The sequence below is a fragment of the Prionailurus viverrinus genome, chromosome D1 (genome assembly GCF_022837055.1).
Source record: "Prionailurus viverrinus isolate Anna chromosome D1, UM_Priviv_1.0, whole genome shotgun sequence".
In the NCBI taxonomy this organism is placed as follows: Eukaryota; Metazoa; Chordata; class Mammalia; order Carnivora; family Felidae; genus Prionailurus; species Prionailurus viverrinus.
In genome coordinates, this window is record NC_062570.1 from 87,942,136 (window position 1) to 87,959,776 (window position 17,641).

General features: G+C 44.3%; 1 protein-coding gene across 1 annotated transcript in view; it reads left to right on the forward strand.

Moving 5' to 3' along the window:
* Positions 1-17,641, forward strand: part of KIAA1549L (KIAA1549 like) — a 117,056-nt gene that overhangs the window by 38,654 nt on the left and 60,761 nt on the right. The window contains exons 10-11 of the mRNA XM_047823248.1: positions 3,593-3,756; positions 10,393-10,583. Of these exons, the coding sequence (XP_047679204.1) occupies positions 3,593-3,756; positions 10,393-10,583 (355 nt within the window). The remainder of the gene's footprint in view (positions 1-3,592; positions 3,757-10,392; positions 10,584-17,641) is intronic.

Consider the following 17,641-nt stretch of genomic DNA (forward strand, 5'->3'; position numbering starts at 1 on the left):
CTATGCCAATGAATACATTAGATTTGAGTGATTTCAGTTGACCTAACTTTAGTATCTCTTTGACCATTAAAGGAACTTACTAATATATCTAAGATAAATATATTCTTTCCATTTAAATAGAGGTGAAAGGATTTTATATACTGCACCAGGAAGGAACATACATATACACCAAAACAGTAAAACAAAGTAAAAGCAGAAGACATGTAAATATTAAGTCTTGCTAATGAGATATTTATTTAGGGTATCATGTTCTGATACACTATACATTTTTCTTCATCAGGATAGAATAGCATAGGCAAAAGAGGCATATTATTTTTTTTCATAGAAACCCTTAAGTTTTAAAGAATGTTAGTGGCATAAAACTCACATATAAATACTAAATCGCTAAAAGCAGTGGCAATTAAATGTTTGATGTCACCAGAGGCACATTATCTAATGAGCTGTTTTCAGAAGTTAATAATGTGATTAATCACCAATTGATAAAAACTATGGAAAAGAAGCCTTTTTTGTCCTAATAGAACTCCAAATCCAAGTGCTGCTTGATGAGAGGCAGATCTTGGCTAATAAGTTACCAACTGAAGTCAGAAAGGGTGGTTAAAGTCAGAGAGAAAAGACCAGCTGACTCACTGTGTGGCACTTACCAGTGGGGTCTCTAAATTATTCCAGAGCCTTGTCCTCAGCTTTGTGGGTCTAGTAGCCCTCAGAGTTCAGCAGCATCAGGAAGACCAACTTACGTTAACCGGACTTATAAGGGATTGATATGTAAACCAGACTGGTAGTATATTAATTTAAAATATAGGCTAGAACTACCAAAGAGATGGGACTTCTTTAACTGGCCATTACTTTTTGCCATATGAAAACCTATATGGGGAGCTGAGTTGCAACAGGGAAAATGGTAGTTCATTTGTACCTTCATTTGACTTTTAATTGAGCACCTACTGTGTACAAAGCCCTGTTCTAGGCCCTGGGAGCATAGCAGTGAACAAGAGACAAAAAACCTCCCTGCCCTCTTGGAGTGTACCTTTTCGTGGAGGAGCTGAGACAGATGATGAAACAAATACATATGTATCATGTCAGATGGTAATGCCTTGCTTTGGAGCCTTACCATTCCATGTGTGGCCTGGGGGCCTGCTGCATGAGCACCACCCAGAGCTTGTTAGAAAGGCAAAAGCTCAGGCCTCACCCCAATTCACAGAATCAGAATCGTACATTTGAACAAGGTTCCCAGGCAATTAGCATGCACATTCAAGTTTGAGAGGCACTGCTTTAGAGAAAAATTAAGTAGGGGGCAAGGGGGATGGAGAATGCCAGGGTCAGGGATTGCTATCTGATAGAGAGTAGATATAGTGACACTTGTTTAGAGCCCTGAAAGAAGTAAGGGAGGGAGCCATGTATATCTAGGTGAAGAGCATTCTAACTGTAAGAATAAGCTGGTGCAAAGGCCCTGAGAGAGGAGCATGTCCAGCGCATTTGAGGAACAGTAGGAGGCTGGTAGGCTGGAAGAGAGTGAGTTAAGGGAAGAGCAGTGGGCGGTAAGGCCAGAGAAGTAACCAGGGTGGTTGGAAAAGCAGATTACTTACGGTCTTCTAGAAATTATAAGGACTCTGGCCCTTACTCTGAGGGGAGTGGGGGCCTCTGGAAGGTTTTGAGCAGAGGAGTGTTGTGATCTGAGTTTCTAAAGGATCACTCCAGCTGTTGTGTTGCAAATGGTCTATAGAGGACAAGGGACAAGGTAGGAAGCCATTGCAGTGATTCAAATGAGAGATGTTGGTAGGTTGGACCACAGTGGGTGTAGCAATAGAAAGAAGTGAACAGATTGTGGATTTATTTGGAAAATGGAGATGACAGGGTTTGCCAATGAATAGGAAGTTGGATAAGAATAAAAGAGAAGGGTCAACATCAGTGGCAAAGTTACTGCCTTGAGCAACTGGAAGGAAGGAGTTGCAATTTATTGGACTATCACAAGAATAGGTTTGGGGGAAAATTGAGAGTTGGGTTCTGAACATGATAAATTTGAGATATCTCTTAAGTACCCAGTTGGAAATTTGAGTTGGCGAATCTCAAATGGCATCCATGGTAGTTGGATATAGGAATCTAGAGTTCAGGGTAGTGGTCCTGGTTGGAGATCTATACATGAACACAGATGGTATTTAAAGCCATGAGTCTATGGGATCATCTAGGGTATAGGAGAACAGAGAACTTGGCTAGGATTGATGGACAGTATCACTAAACCGAAACAGCCAGTTGCAGCCATCTTGTTCACCACGATAGACCTGTCCCGGCTGGATTACCTGCGTCTGCCAGTTGGGGCACATTCCTCTGACATGGACAAGTTCTTGCCTGCCCTTTGGCTCTCTTTTCCAGATTTCCTATAAACCCACTCCCTTCCAGTAATTATTTTTTTAGACAACTGTTTTGGTTACTGTTTTCTTTACTCTAGTTCTAAGAACATATTAATCTTTTTGATTGGACAGAAGTATCTTCCAGGCTTCCCTGCCAGTGAGCATAGGGGAGACTCATCCATTTCATATCAAGGGCTTTTTCTTTTTTCTTACATCTTCCTAACCCAACATAACAAAAAGCTGAAAGAACTGTATGGTGAACACCTGTGTCCCCACCACCTAGAGTCCACAATTAGCATTTTACTATGCTTTCATTATCACATATTTATCTCCCTGTCCTTCCATCCAGCCATTAATCCAACTTGTTTTTTCTTGATGCATTTCAAAGTAAGTTGCAAACATCAGCAGACTTCAACTGTAAACACTTCAACATGCGTATTGTTGCCTAGAATTCAATACTTGTTTATGATGTTTTTGGTAAAATTTACACAGAATAAAATGTACATATCTTAAGTATACCGTTTGATGAGTTTTGACAAATGTATACACCTGTGTGACCCTAACCCCTATCCTGATATAGAGCATGACCATTACCCTGTTGCCCTTTGCAGGTTAATTAATTCCAACCCCACTCCCACAGAGGCACCTACTCTTCTAATAACACATTCTTCCTGCTGACAATAGCTTTGGTTACTTTTTACTCTGGCTTTGAGAGCAGCCTGATCCTTATGATTAGACCAAGGCATTTCCAAGTTTCCCCAGCCAGCCCACGGGGGGTTAGATCCACCCACTCAGCTATGTTTATTCATTGCTCACTTGGAGGGTGGCATCACTACAGTATTTAGAGTCACTTCTCTGTAGCCCTGCCTCCTGCCTCTAATCCAACTCTGGCCCTTAGACTTTCTCTCTTCTCTTTGGATTCATAGACATTACTTTTGGGGAAAATTGATACCAATCCATCTTCCTCTTTCTCTTAAGAATAGTGAAGGCTAGCATTTATTGAGCACCTAGTAGGGACCACACCAAAGCCCCACATACACCCCCGTCTCTCTGGTGCCTTACAAAGTGATAATCCCATTTTACATACGAGGAAAATTGAGACTCAGAGACCTTGAATAACTTGCCCAAGGCAAGGGCCTTTCTGATCCCAAACCCTCTTCACCATCTCATGACTTGGGACCAAGGGTGTGGGGGCTGCTTTCCCCCTTCTGGTGCCCCTTGTCACGTGCCTCCTTCTGCTTTTCCCACAGCCGTGGTGAAGAATCCACCCAACAACCTGTGGATCATCGCGGCAGTGCTGGCACCCATTGCTGTGGTCACGGTCATCATCATCATCATCACTGCTGTGCTCTGCCGGAAGAACAAGAACGACTTCAAGCCGGACACCATGATGAACCTGCCTCAGAGAGCAAAGGTGTGGGAAGTGGTAGCTTTTGAGGTCATTGCAAGTACCTTCAGAAACATTCTGACAAGCCCTATCTTGAAGGAGACCCTTTATTTATTCAGATTTTTAAAGAAATTATAGTAAATAATACATAACATAAAATCTACCACCTTAACCATTTTTAAGTGTACAATTCAGTGTTTTTCAGTATACTCCCATCATTGTGCACCATTTGTGTTTATTGTCAGGCCACAATAGCTAATGCTTACCTAATAACGCTCTCTCTCTGAGCCGTAAGTACTTCTGACGGCTTTACATACAGCAGCTCCCATCCTCACAGCAATGCTTTAAGGAAGAGCCATTGTTTTGCAGGTGAGGAAACTGAGACACAGAAAATTAGGAGCTGGACAGACCTGAAAGGGGCTGTGGAGGCCATCTAATCTGACATTGTCCTTTTCCAGAGAAGTAGCTCTAAGATCACACAGTTTGTAAGTAGCAGAACTGATGGTAGAACCAGGGCTTTTGGCTCCTAATGCAGGGCTCTTCTGGGCACATGAGACTCTCAAAATTTTCCTTCTTCCATTGACCGGAGTGACTTATCTTCGAAGGCTACCATGATGGGCAAGCTGCAGAGTCTTGGCCGGGCAGTCATCACATGCTGGTTCGGTGGCTCAACTGGAGGCTGGCCAGGAGCCCGTGCACCCTGCACAGCCTCCACACCTCTGGTGACGGGGAGGGGAGTGGACTGAGGAAACTCCCAGAGCTAATTTTCCAGTCACATAGCTCCCTTCATGATATACCCTCGAGGGAAATACAGTAATCTGTAATACCTGATCTTTAAATAATGCCTTACAATTTGCTGGGTTCTTCTGGGTCTGTGACCTCGTCTGCTCATCACAGCAGCCCTATAAGGTAGATCATAGTCAGGGCAGGTTTTATTATTGTCACATTACTGTTGAGAAGGCTAAGGAAAGAGAGGCTGTGGGGATTTGTCCAAAGTCACATAACTAGCACCAAAAGGAGCGACTCAAGCCCATAGCTGTGTCTTTGGGCTCTTTCCACATTATACCCGTTCCTGAGCCCTGAGATTTGGCAGGTAGACTCTTCCTCCATCGCTGAACTTCTGAGCTTTGTCCACCTGTGCAGGAATGAAACAGCAAAAGGAATTTTCATTCCTTTGGAATGCAGGTCATGGAGATAGTCCTTGCCAGCAGTCATGCATGCCTAGTTCTTTCTGGACGATCACACCTTGCTTCAGCAAAAGAAATCAATTGAATTTTATCGTTTGTTAAACTAATTCACCTGTTGCAAAGCTGCAGTTTGATTAGACGCTCTGTCTACCAAAGAGCCAAACTCCAAAGAATGTTGTTCTGTTTCTGTTGACACAAAGGGCACCCGCTTTCCAGATGCAGCACAGTCTTGGCCATTGCCCAAGCAGTGACAAATAAAACTGTTCCAAGAAGGGGTCTTTCATTTCCATCTTAGCTTAGTTACAACCTGAGCCTTCCAGACATAACAGTAATTACCAGAATCTAACTGCAGCCGAGTCCAGGAATGCAAAACATGCCATACTGAGATTGTAAATGGCAACTCTGTGTTACAGATTAAGCCAAAATTTTATTAATTTGCTGAGGTCAGTGGGGCAGCACACGATTTCAGTGTACCTTCTGGCTTGAAAGCTGTTTGGAGCTGGAAGAGATTCATGTTTGTGGGTTTTCATAGCCCCTTTTATGTTCCTACCTGGTGAATTGTGCTTGAAGAGATACGTGGCCGATGTTGAAAATCAAGCCAATTAATGTTCCAGGAGAAGACTGAATTCACTTGTGTGTGGTAGCTCTGGTTGTTTTCTCCCTCAATGAGGCTGAGCTCCGCACTTTGATTTGCAAAGCTCCTTTATCACAGGAAGCCAGCGGGGTGGAACTGCTTCTTTGTTACCGCAGTCCTTCTGCCCTCGCAACCCAGGGACACTGCAGTGTTGGAGAGGAGAGAGCTGCCCGCGTCGCATCTCACACCGTGTGTGTGTGTGTGTGTGTGTGTGTGTGTGTGTGTGACCAGAATTCATTTAATGCCAAGGAAAGAGGCGGAATGAAAAAGTTAGCCTTCGTGACCACTCCATAGCGTGGGAGGATGGTCTCCTAGTCTCCAGGGACATCATCGTGTCTTTAGAATGCAGACGGCAGTGCCACAGGACATTCCCGGGGATCCCTGCTGAGTCTCAGTAATAGACTTGACAGGCTAAGAGGAGCTGAGTGCAGCCATCCTGGGAGCCGAGGCCAGGGCATGCACGGCCGTACCCTTCTTCGGAGACAAGGTACCATAGACGTGACCCTGTTACCATGGTTGTCAGCTAGGCTTCTGTAGGTAGTGTTGAGAAAATGATAAATGCAGGAGGGCCAGGTGTCAGGGGTCTCATGAGCTTCTTTCTTCCTGGTTCATTTCTCTTTACTCTGTCATTGGATTCACAGCCTTTGCCCAGTGTTTCCCTTCATATAATTGATGCGAACACAGCTTCCTGGAGCAGGCAGCCTTACAGGACAGTAGGTAGGGCCACATCCAGATGCAGGATGGAGGATGGAGGGTCCACAATGGTTGGCATGACCATCTGCCCGGGACAGGTCAGTAACCCCCTGAAGGTGCCCAGCTGTTTCCTCTTTTTCACAGACTGTGTGGCCTGTATTTAACCTCTTTGTGCCTCAGTTTTCCCATCTGTGAAATGGGGATGATAACAGTGTTTACTTATAGGTTGTTGTGAGGATTGATTTTCGTAAGTTACTTTGAGCTGTGCCTGGCATATAAATATTACATACAAGTTGGCCTTCATTATTATAAAGGTCCTTTTTTTCTTCAAAGGTCTGGATAGCATGTCTACCTTTGAAATTGTTGAGGATTATTTTGATTTTCTAATTTTACAAAACTCGTTGAAGCAGCTATAGATACTTCATTATGTCTTAATAGTATCAGGGGACACGAGGGTGTGTCCAATGGCAATTAATTAATTTCAGGTGATTTTCAAACTGAGGACTGAAAGACCACTACCCATGAGTCAGAAGAGTGAGGGACTGGTCTTGAGTCTTTCACCACTTAGCTGTGTGATCTTGGGCAAGTCACTGGACTTCTCTGAGCTTTTGTGTTCTTGCCTGTTAAACAAAGACTGTGATGTTTGCCCTGCTTCCTCAGAGGGTGTTTATGAGCACAAAATGAGGTGTCAGTGTTTTGAAGGCTGTCAGGACTGAGCATATGTGAGAACTGTTATTATTAACCTAATAACAGTGGCCACCCTTGAAGCCTGTCCTTCCTTAATATCTCTGTTTCTGCTCACTCATCATCAACCCAGTCCCCTGAAGTATCTAGCAGGTAACTTCAACACAGTGTGAAAGGTGAGGTGCCAAATCCAGGGAGAGTGGGGGCAAGAGGGAGAGGACCAGAGCCAGCTTGCTGTCCTGACTAGGTTCTTGGGAAGCCTTAGCTGCCATCGGAGACTCTCAGTTCCTCACAGACAGGCCAGTAGTCTCAACATGGGAGCCAGGCCAAGTATGGTAGCAGATGCCCAACCAAGATGGTAGGCTGCAGGATGAGGGGAAGGCCATGGGAGGAATCATCAGGCAGTGCTCAGATGTTCTGGCTCTGCATCACGCAGACCTGGGTGCAAATCCCGACCCCACCCCCGACCAGCTGGGTGAGCCTGAGGAAATTGCTACCTCTCCAACCCTCAGTTTATTTATCTTTAAAGTGGAGAATCATAATAATGCCACCCCCTTAAACTGCAGTACAGATGAAATGTCATAATTGACATCATGCATTCAGCACTGTACCAGTCATACCAAATAAGGCTGCAACTGTGAATGCCTTGAGGGCATGGACTGGCTATTATTCATCCTCATATATCCAGCACCAGGCACAGTCCGAGGCACAAGCCAGTGCTCAGTAACTGTAGTTGGCACTATGCTGAATAGGCTAATGAGGGCATGGGAGGATTATGGAAAAGGTACCAACAGGAGGCGTGGCTGAGCAGGTGGGTCCAGCCAGACTGCAAAAGGCCTTAAATGCCTTGCTGAAGAGTTTGAGTGCCGTGAAACACTTTTTAAAAATTTTTTCTTAATGTTTATTTATTTTTGAAAGACAGAGTGTGAGCAGGGGAGGGGCAGAGAGAGAGAGACAGAATCTGAAGCAATCTCCAGGCTCTGAGCCATCAGCACAGATCCCGATGTGGGACTAGAACCCACGAACTGCAAGATCGTGATCTGAGCCGAATTCAGATGCTTGACCAACTGAGCCACCCAGGTGCCCCAAAACATTTTTTTTAAGTAGGCTTTGCACCCAGTGCAGAGCCGAATGCAGGGCTTAAACTCAATACCCTGAGATCAAGACCTGGGCTGAGATCAAGAGTCAGATGCTTAACTAACTGGGCCACTCAGGCACCCCCGACGAGAGACTTATAATGGCGGAGTACATGACTTGATGTGGTTTTTAGGGAGATAACTTTGGAAGCTGGTCAAAGGATCTGAATGGAAGCCACAAGACCAAGCCAGGAGACAATGAAACAGTGGACCTGGAGAGAAAAGCTCAGCTTCTAGAAACATTTCAGGTGAATCCAATTGGTGACCATTGGTTGGAGGAGCTGGCAATTCAGTAGTCTAAGAACGTGACCAGGTTGTTCTCAGGCTCCATTCTGTTTCATGTGGCACCATAGGAGGGAGGAATTGAACAGACAAACACTATTTCAGAAGCACGTTCCCGGATCCTGGCACGGAATGTCCATGGTCACCATTTGGGTCAGAGTGTGTGTCTCAGTGAAGAGGAAGGGCTGAGCACACTTTCCAGAGTGAGTTTCCCTGGGAATTGGGGGAACTGTCCATGGCAGAACTACAGACAGCTTGAAATAAGGAAGCTTTGCTGGATTTAGCAATATAACTCCGTCTTGTCCTGAGATGTGGTAGTAAGATTTGATAGGCTGGGCCACAGTCCTAGACCATTCCATTTGGCTGGAGCCTCTCTGTTACATTTCTTAGCTAAATTCACTGCTGAAGGAGGGGCTTCTCTCCATGTCAAGTTCCAATGAAACACACATGGTGGAAGTGGAGTTTCTTCCGCAAATTTTCTTTTCTTTTCTCTTCTTTTTTAAGTAGGCTCCATGCCCAACATGGAGCCCAATGCAGGGCTTAAACACATGACTCTGAGATTAAGACCTGAGGTGAGACTGTGGGACGTTTAACGGACCGAGCCACCCAGGCACCCCTCATCTCCAAATTTTCCTGAAAAGAATCACTGATTTCTATTTCACCTGTTCTATGATTTAATGGGAGGCTAACAATATTAACTATTATCGATTGAGCACTTACAACGTACGAAGCACTTCACTAAATGCTGAACGTTTACCTACTTAATCCACGCAGCATCTCTTTGAGGGTGGTTAAATCACTTCCACATACTTACACATTTGATCCTGTTTACCCTGCTATGATCTCCATTTTACAGGTGAGGAAACTGATGTGCCGAGAATTTCAGCGTCTTACCCAAGGTCACCTAGCTAATACGTGGGAGAACCGGGATTGGAACCCAGGCAGTCTGTTTTTGGAGCTGGTGCTCTCCACCCCCCCACTGTCTTGCCTTAAATCTGTGTTGTGCTGCTCTGGTGTGTAAAGCAGAATAGAGACACTCCCAGGAATTGTTAAAATACACCTCTTGGTTTTTTATTACCCCACTAATAGATGTCTACTGGGCTTTGTTCACAGCTGCCCTATTCACTTGGGATTTCAGACATTGTGCAATAAAAGCCTTGCTAATTACCCAGTAATGAATCATAGGAGAGCCATAGGTCTGGATTTGAGTGATTCCATAAATTCCATTTTATTATTAATGATTGTACTGCTTCACATGTGGAAGCACGTTTCTTTCCCTCTGTTTTCAGAGCTGTGATTCCCCTTTAATACTCAGGTGTGGCTTAGGTACCACAGATCTGATTATCTTCATTTCTCAGATGAGAAAATTGAGGTTCAGAATCCCAGCGACTTGGCAAAGTCACACACCCCTTACTATGCATAAGGCCATGTGAAAGTAGGGTTCAGGGATGACGAGATGTTCCTAGGCAGGAGATGATACAGGACCTATTTCATATAATAATTAAGAGTCTCTAATTAGCAGTATCCAGTAACTTAAAATTGGTCGTTTAAAATTCTTTGGGGCGCCTGGGTGGCTCAGTCGGTTAAGCATCCGACTTTGGCTCAGGTCATGATCTCACGGTTTGTGGGTTCGAGCCCTGCGTCGGGTTCTGTGCTGACAGCTCGGACAGCTTCGGATCCTGTGTCTCCTCTCTCTGCCCCTCCCCCACTTGTGCTCTGACTCTGTCTCTCAAAAATAAATAAATGTATAAAAACATTTTTTTTAATTCCTGGAAGAAGTTTGTTCTCACACACATATTTGCATCTTGTTTACACTATTCATTTTTCCAAGTAAGTCTTCCCCGTAGAGATTCTATAGCTAAGTGGAATTAGCACAGATTCTGATTTCGCAGATAGAAATTATGAGGGAGATTTGGGTTAACTCTCGTTCATCAGAAAGCTAAGTATGGTCCTGTCACATGCACTCTCCTGCCCATCTTCTCTTAAAGCCGTCATTAGAGTCACACTTTGCCAAAAACGTGACCACAAATCTGTTTCCTCTTTGCAGCCTGTGCAAGGCTTTGACTATGCCAAGCAGCACCTGGGCCAGCAAGGGGCGGATGAGGAGGTTGTCCCTGTGACTCAGGAAACGGTGGTCCTACCGCTCCCTGTTAGAGATGCTCCTGCCTCTCAGGAAAGAGACATCGCCCAGGACGGAAGCACCATCAAGACGGCCAAGTCCACCGAAACCAGAAAGAGGTAGGCATGGGATCAACTTCTGCCTCTCCAAATCAAAAAGGGAAATCATTGATGGTGAGAGCAGTGGAAGCCTCAAGTTAATACCACTTTTCTCTTTAAAAATTCCCGCCTTCTGGGGCACCTTGGGTGGCTCAGTTGGTTGAGCATCTGACTTTGGCTCAGGTCATGATCTCACAGTTGGTGAGTTCGAGCCCCACATAGGACTTGCTGCTGTGAGGGCAGAGCCTGCTTTGGATCCTCTGCCCTCCTCTTTCTCTGCCCCTCCCCTGCTTCCACTCTCTGAAAAAATAAAATAAACATTTAAAAATAAATAATAAATAAATAAATAAATAAATAAATAAATAAATAAATAAATAAATTCTCCCCATCAGGGGTGCCTGGGTGGCTCAGTCGGTCGAGGATCCAACTCTCAATCTCGGCTCAGATCATGATCTCATAGTTTGTGAGTCTGAGCCCCACCTCAGGCTCTCTGCTGACAGTGTGGAGCCTGCTTAGGATTCCCTCTCTCTCTCTCTCTCTCTCTCTCTCTGCCCCTCCCCAGCTCATGCCCACTCTCTCTCCAAATAAATAAATAAACTTAAAAAAAAAAAACTCCCCTTGGGGTGCCTGGGTGGCTCAGTCAGTCAAGCATCTGACTTCAGCGCAGGTCACGATCTCACGGTTCATGAGTTTGAGCCCTACATCAGGCTCTGTACTGACAGCTCAGAGCCTGGAGCCTGCTTTGGATTCTGTGTCTCCCTCTCTCTGCCCCGCCCCCGCTCACCTCTGTCTCTCTCTCTCTCTCTCTCAAAAATAAATGAACATTAAAAACAAAATCCCCTTCATGCTTGTTTTGAGTTTTTGAGAGGGAGACTAAAGTAGATGACAAGAATCACAATACTTGCTTCTCATGAGCCATCATTCGTAAGGTTTTACATCACTGATCAGCCACAACAGTAGAAATTTTGCTTTCATATTTATTACAACAAATTTGGCACTGGCATCACACTTAGATTTTTTAACTTTAAAAGCAGTGCCTTTGATTCAGTAGAGTTGTTATTTTATCTGGCAGTTTTTCAGTAGTGTATGGTTTTAGTTCAAAAACCGTTTTTAGGAGCTTTTACCATGAACAGAGCACTTTGACAGTCATTGGGAGGCCTACAGAAAGGTTTATGATTGGTTCCTGACCCCCAAGAATCTCACGATGGAGACACCGAGAGATAAATACCCGGAAACCAAGCATGATGTGCAGGTGCTCATAGAGGAGTCTGAACGAAGTACTATGGAAAAGAAAGGAAGAACTTAAATCTGATGAGGGAAAGGATTGGGGAGGAGCTTATGTTTTAGCTGGGCCTCGGAGGGTGAGTAGAGTGTCAATAGTTGGGTAGAGATAATTCACATAATGGCAAATGTCCCTAGGGTTTAGAGTTCACAGTGGTTGGGATGCAGTAAGGATGAAACCAGAAGATAAGTGAAAATTGTGGGGGGTCTTAACCGCCAGGCTATGGAGTTTGACCTTTATTCTCTGGGTAGTGGGAAGCCACTAAAAGTTCTTTGGGAAGACAGTGATGTCCAGTCGGAATTTTAGAAAGACTGCTCCAGTGGCAGTGTGGATGATAGATGGAAGAGGTTAGGCTAGAGGCCAGGAGACTTGTTGTAAGGACTTTACAATAGTGTTATAAAGAGGTAATGAATTCTATGGCAAGGCTTGTTGGCTGGCCAAACCAACTGCCATTGCCAAGTCCCTTCTCCATTGCCTGAGACCACAATGGATGCTAGAAAAGCTACATCATCTCTGCCTCCTTTTTTCTCTCCCTCCCTTCACCTAATAGATACTAACTGATTGCTGTTTACCAGGCACTGGGGATACTGCAGGGAACAAGACAAAATTCCTACTCTCACGGTGCTCACAATCTGGTGGGGAGAGATAGACAATAAACTGAGAAATAGATACATAGTAAGTCGGGTGGTGATGCATTATGAAGAAGAAAACCAAAGCATGGTAAGAAGATAGAGCAATGGAAAGGGAGACATGCTGCTATTTTAGCTAGGAAGTCAGGGATGGCCTTTCTGATAAAGTGACACTTGAGAAAGACCTGAATGAAATGATGTGTAAGCCTCAAAACTGTCTGGGAGAAGAATGTTCCAAGCAGATGGAACAGTGTGTGCAAAGCCCAGAGGAGGGAATCTCTTAAAATACTTAAAGAAGAGCAAGAAGGCCAAAGAGACCGATGTGAACTAGGGAGGAAGTAGTGGCGGATGAATCAGAGAAGTTGCCTGAATTTGATCATATTAGGCTTTTACCGATCAAAGTCAGGACTTGGAATTTCATCATGAGTAAAGATCGGAAGTCATTGGAGGGTTTTGAGAAGAACAGTGACATGATGCAACTTGCCATTTTAAAGGATGCTGTATGGAAAACAGATGGTGTAGAAGTGGAATGGAAGCAGAGAGACAGTTAGGAGGTTATGACAGTAGTCCAGGTGATGTAGATGGTGGTGTGGGCCAAGGCATGGTGGTGTAAGAAGTGATAGGGTTCTAGACACCTTTTGAAGGAAAAGCTGTAGTTAGCCTTGATTTGCTGATAGATTGTTGGGAGGAGTAGAAATAGAGAGGGATGAATTTGCCATTGGTTGTATGGGAGAGGACTAGAAGAGAAGAAATTTGTAGGGGATGATCATGAGTTTGGATGTGGGCATGTTAAGTTTGAGATGTCACTTAGACATTCAAGTGGAAGTGTTCAGAACTCAGCTAACTGTAGAAGTCTGGGGTTCAGAGGAGAGGTCCAGAGTAAAAATATAAATGAGGAGTTGTCAGTATTTAGTTAAGCTGTGACACTGGGATGGGGTCACCTGGGAGAGTATAGATAGAAAAGAGACCCACAACCTGACCCCTGGAACACTACAATGATTAGAGGTCCAGGTGATGAAGGGGAATCAGCACAGGAGACCAAAAAGCATCAGGAAAAAAAGCCCTGGGGAGGACAAAGCAAGAATAGAATCCAGGAAGCCAAGAGAAGGGAGTAGTTTGAAGGGGAAAGAAGGATTGTCTGTGTCAAATACACAAAGTTTGTGCTGGAGTCGTGCAACAAGTCTCTGTTTTCCCTCCAGGAGCTCTTTGTACCTCAGAGGTACAGAGAAACAGAGGGTTGGATTTCAGCCTGGGTAGGAAAGAAGGTTGAGGGGATGTGGATGAGTTATCTATTGCTCCACAATAAGCTACTCCACAGCTTAGCAGCTTAAAATAGCAGCCTTTTATTTAGCTCCTGATTTTTGGTGGGTCAGAAGTTTGGGCTCAGCTCAGGAAGGTGGTGGTTCTGGGCTGAGATGGGCTTGGCTAATCTCAGCTGGGCTCACTCATGTGTCTGTAGTCAGGTGGTAGGTTGGCCAGGCTGGCTTGTTGGTGATAACCTTGTCTGGGGTGGCCAGGTAACTGGGGCTACATGGTCTCTCATCCTCCAGCAGGCCAGCTCTGGCTTTCTCACAGGTTGTCTCACAGGGTGTTCCACGTACCGCAAGAAAACAAGCCCCCAGGGGCAACACTTCTCAAATCTTTGCTTGTGTCAAGATCACTTCTGTCCTGTTGGCCAAAATAAGACACATGGTCTAGGCCAGAGTCAGTGTGGGAGGAGGCTACCAAAGCTTGGTACAGGCAGGTGAGAATAAATTGGGATCAGAACTGCAAGAGTCTGCCTCAGCATGAAGAGTTGAAACATATGAAGCAATAGATTATTTATCTGAGTTGACTGGCAAGTAGGATTACCTGCAGTAATTATTCTCATTATGATCTTTGCCAAATACAATACAGGCATGTTAAAAACATATTTATCACCTATTAGAGGACACTGAAAAGAGGTAAATAGAATTACTAAAATGAGAATATTAACATAGCACTGCTGGGAAGAATAAAAATTATTTTCTACCCATTCTAGTTGAATGATTTAAATTATGTAAGGATTTCTTTAAAAATGATCTTTTTTTTTTTTTTTTTTTTTTTAGAACAAGCATTTCTTCTTGAATTAGCAAGGAATCTACTTTTGGTAAACAAACTCAATTACTTACCCCCAGAATTTTATTAGGAAATATGGGCTTATGAAACAAATATAGATACAGAAAACAGTGTCTATGCAGCTGAATGATTTCTACATTTGCTTCATAATGTTACCATTAACACAGAAATTTACTAAGGGCTGTATCATTGCCAAAGCTATGCGAGAAACCTCACCTCTGTTCCAGTTCAGCTGACCACGGGAGTCCAATTCATTTGGGAAGATATTAAGATGCTGAAACCAAAACCAAACCCATGTTGCATTTATTTTTCTGGCTTTTCTGTCTTGCCACATCAGTCTCCTCATTCCTGCTGGTTGTGGCCTGCATAACCTCTCAGAATGGGTCTGTTAGGTGATCCGAAAAGTTTTGCAAGTGAAAAATAGGAGAAACCAGTGATTTGATGGTCATTAAGGTATCTCAGTTTTTAAAAATGGTTTTCAAACTGAAATCTGAGGATTCAGCCACTCGCAGATAATCAGATAGGTGTTGCAGGTCCTTTTCCTCTCACTAAGGCTCCTGGGGATGCTCTTTCGTTGGCCTGTGACTGGGACTAATGGGCAAAGATAGAGAATCAACCTCATAGGGACAGCCATGGACAATGGGTACTTTAATTCAGTGATTGGCCATAATTGTTCAGCAATTGATTAATCCCCACCTCCATGACTCTTCATCCGGACTCCATGTACACCCATATCCCCAGAAGTGGGGGAGGGGGACTGTTGAGTTCAGTAGCCTAAAACTATGGCCTCACAAGGGGCACTTTCTTGCTCACAGAAACAATTTTGTTACTGTCATGTGAGTGGACACAAATCTCACCTTATGTTTTTGACCAGAAGTTTGGGTTGGTGGCTCCATGTAAACATAAGTTCATAAGTGGATGAAAGAGTAAAGCAGAGTTGGAGTTTCTCCCCAGAAATGTGTTCATTCATACCTTTCCCTGGAGTTGAGAGGAACAGCCAGAAAATTGTTTCAGGATCAAATGAAGGAAAGACTATGCAAATGATACAAACACTGTTAAGTATATCATGAACGTGAAAATGGGTTACAAGAAGCCTTTCCCCTTTCTTCCTTTCTGGACCTCAATGAAAGCCTTGTTGTCCTAACAAAGCCAGTTGGAAAAGTAGGTGCCATTAACTGTGAGGTTCTGAAAACCATCCAAGGGCTTATGTCTTCTCTTTGTATGTATATTTGTATAGGCAGCACTCAGTGCTCAAATAGATGTTGGGTAAATTATATACACTTAATAAATTATCTGGGGCACCTGGCTGGCTCAGTCAGTGGAGCATGTGACTCTTGATCTCAGGGTTGTGGGTCTGAACCCCATGTTGGGGGTTAGAAATTACTTTAAAAAGTAAAATCTTTAAAAAAAATTAATGCCTTATCTATATTTTCTCAAGCTGCATTCTTTGTATTTCTATCTTATGGTGAAGGAGATTTGGGGCCAAATAAACTGGGAAATGGTGGATTAAACAAAAGGAGATGATAGGACCGTTTATGATAGGACTGATGGGGCCTTTGATATGTTAATGTGCATTAGGAGCACCCAAAGAAGGAATATAATAGACAACATTTCCTAAACTTACAGTTGTCTGTGGAACTTTGGCAAGGAATGTCTCATTTGGTTCTGTTGTTCTGTGGAACCCTCTGGGCAGATTTTGCATTATCCCATGGATGTGAGTGGGCACTGTCATTGGTCACAGTTTTAGGGTGCTGAAGTGTACTAAAGAGTACAGGACCGAGAATTCTCCATTCCCATAGGATGAAAAGGGAAAAGGGAGGGGAAGGAAAAAGAACATCTACAAAGATACATAGCTTCCACTTAAAAAGCTGCTTACTTACTGGTCAAGTACTACGTGTTATTCCAGCCAATTTTCCATTGTAGGGGCCTTTAGGTTCCGAATTTGGACAATTGACAGAGAAGAATAAGAAGTTTGACGAGGCCTCTGGATATCTGCCTCCTGATTGTCTCCACAGAAGGGAAGGCAGTTGGACTTTATGATGATCCGAGACCTGAGGGAGCATGAACCTCAGCAGGGGCTCTAAGAGTCCGTTTCCCACAGAGTTTCAGAAGATCAGAATCACCCCCCCACCTAAGGGAAGGGGAGAAGGCCCTGTGGCTTGCCCTATGTAATGCCTGCCTCATCTGAGGACATTGTAGGACTCTGTAGATGCTCTGGTGTGGAAGAGAGCCCCTACCTGCAGGGGGAGCGCTGGTTTCCAGGACTGATTTGCCACTCGCCTTCACATTCCTCACTTGCTAAACAAGGGTGACAGTCACCAAACCAGCGGATTGTCGTAATGATCCACTAACAGTTTTGAAAGCATTCCGCATAGTCTTTGGCACCTACTTGGTGCTTGTGATGGGGAGCCCTTGGACAGCATGGGTGGTGTCCTAGTATCTCTGTATACCAGTGTACCTGGCATAATGCCCAGCACAAAGCTGGTGCACATGACATATTTCCTGAAGAAATGAATAGCTGAAATTGGTAGTTTCAAGTGTAAGTGGTTACCAGTTAGCACAGTGAAAGAATGTGCGTGTGTGCACACGTGCTGATGTGTGTAAGACAGAATAACTAAGTGGTGGAGTGACTTAAGCTTTAGTGGTCAAAGTATATTGTGTAAAGGGAATAAGCAAAGAGAACCGTGTCTAGTGCACGTCCCTGTAGATGTCACGTGAATCAAATGCTCTGCAACACTATCCAAAGTGCCGTGTTTTAAAAAGAGGGCATGCTTACAAACGCCATCACCACCGTTTCCATAGTCACTGGGGGTTAATGGAACAGAGATGGGACCTGAGGGCCGCGCTCACTGAACTTCTCTTTGGAGCTAAGCGCTCCACGTAAACAATGCACTTCACAGCGACCAGCTGCGTAACCCACGCGGTAGTGTGGGGCTTGCTGTGTTTTCTTTTCCTGTATCATTTCTTCTTTGTGGATAAAACCAGAACGAAAGGCGACAGACATAAACTGTACAAATAAAATAACCTTGAGAGGAGGCTGCTGGAGTCGAAACTTACCATCTCCCTGTTGC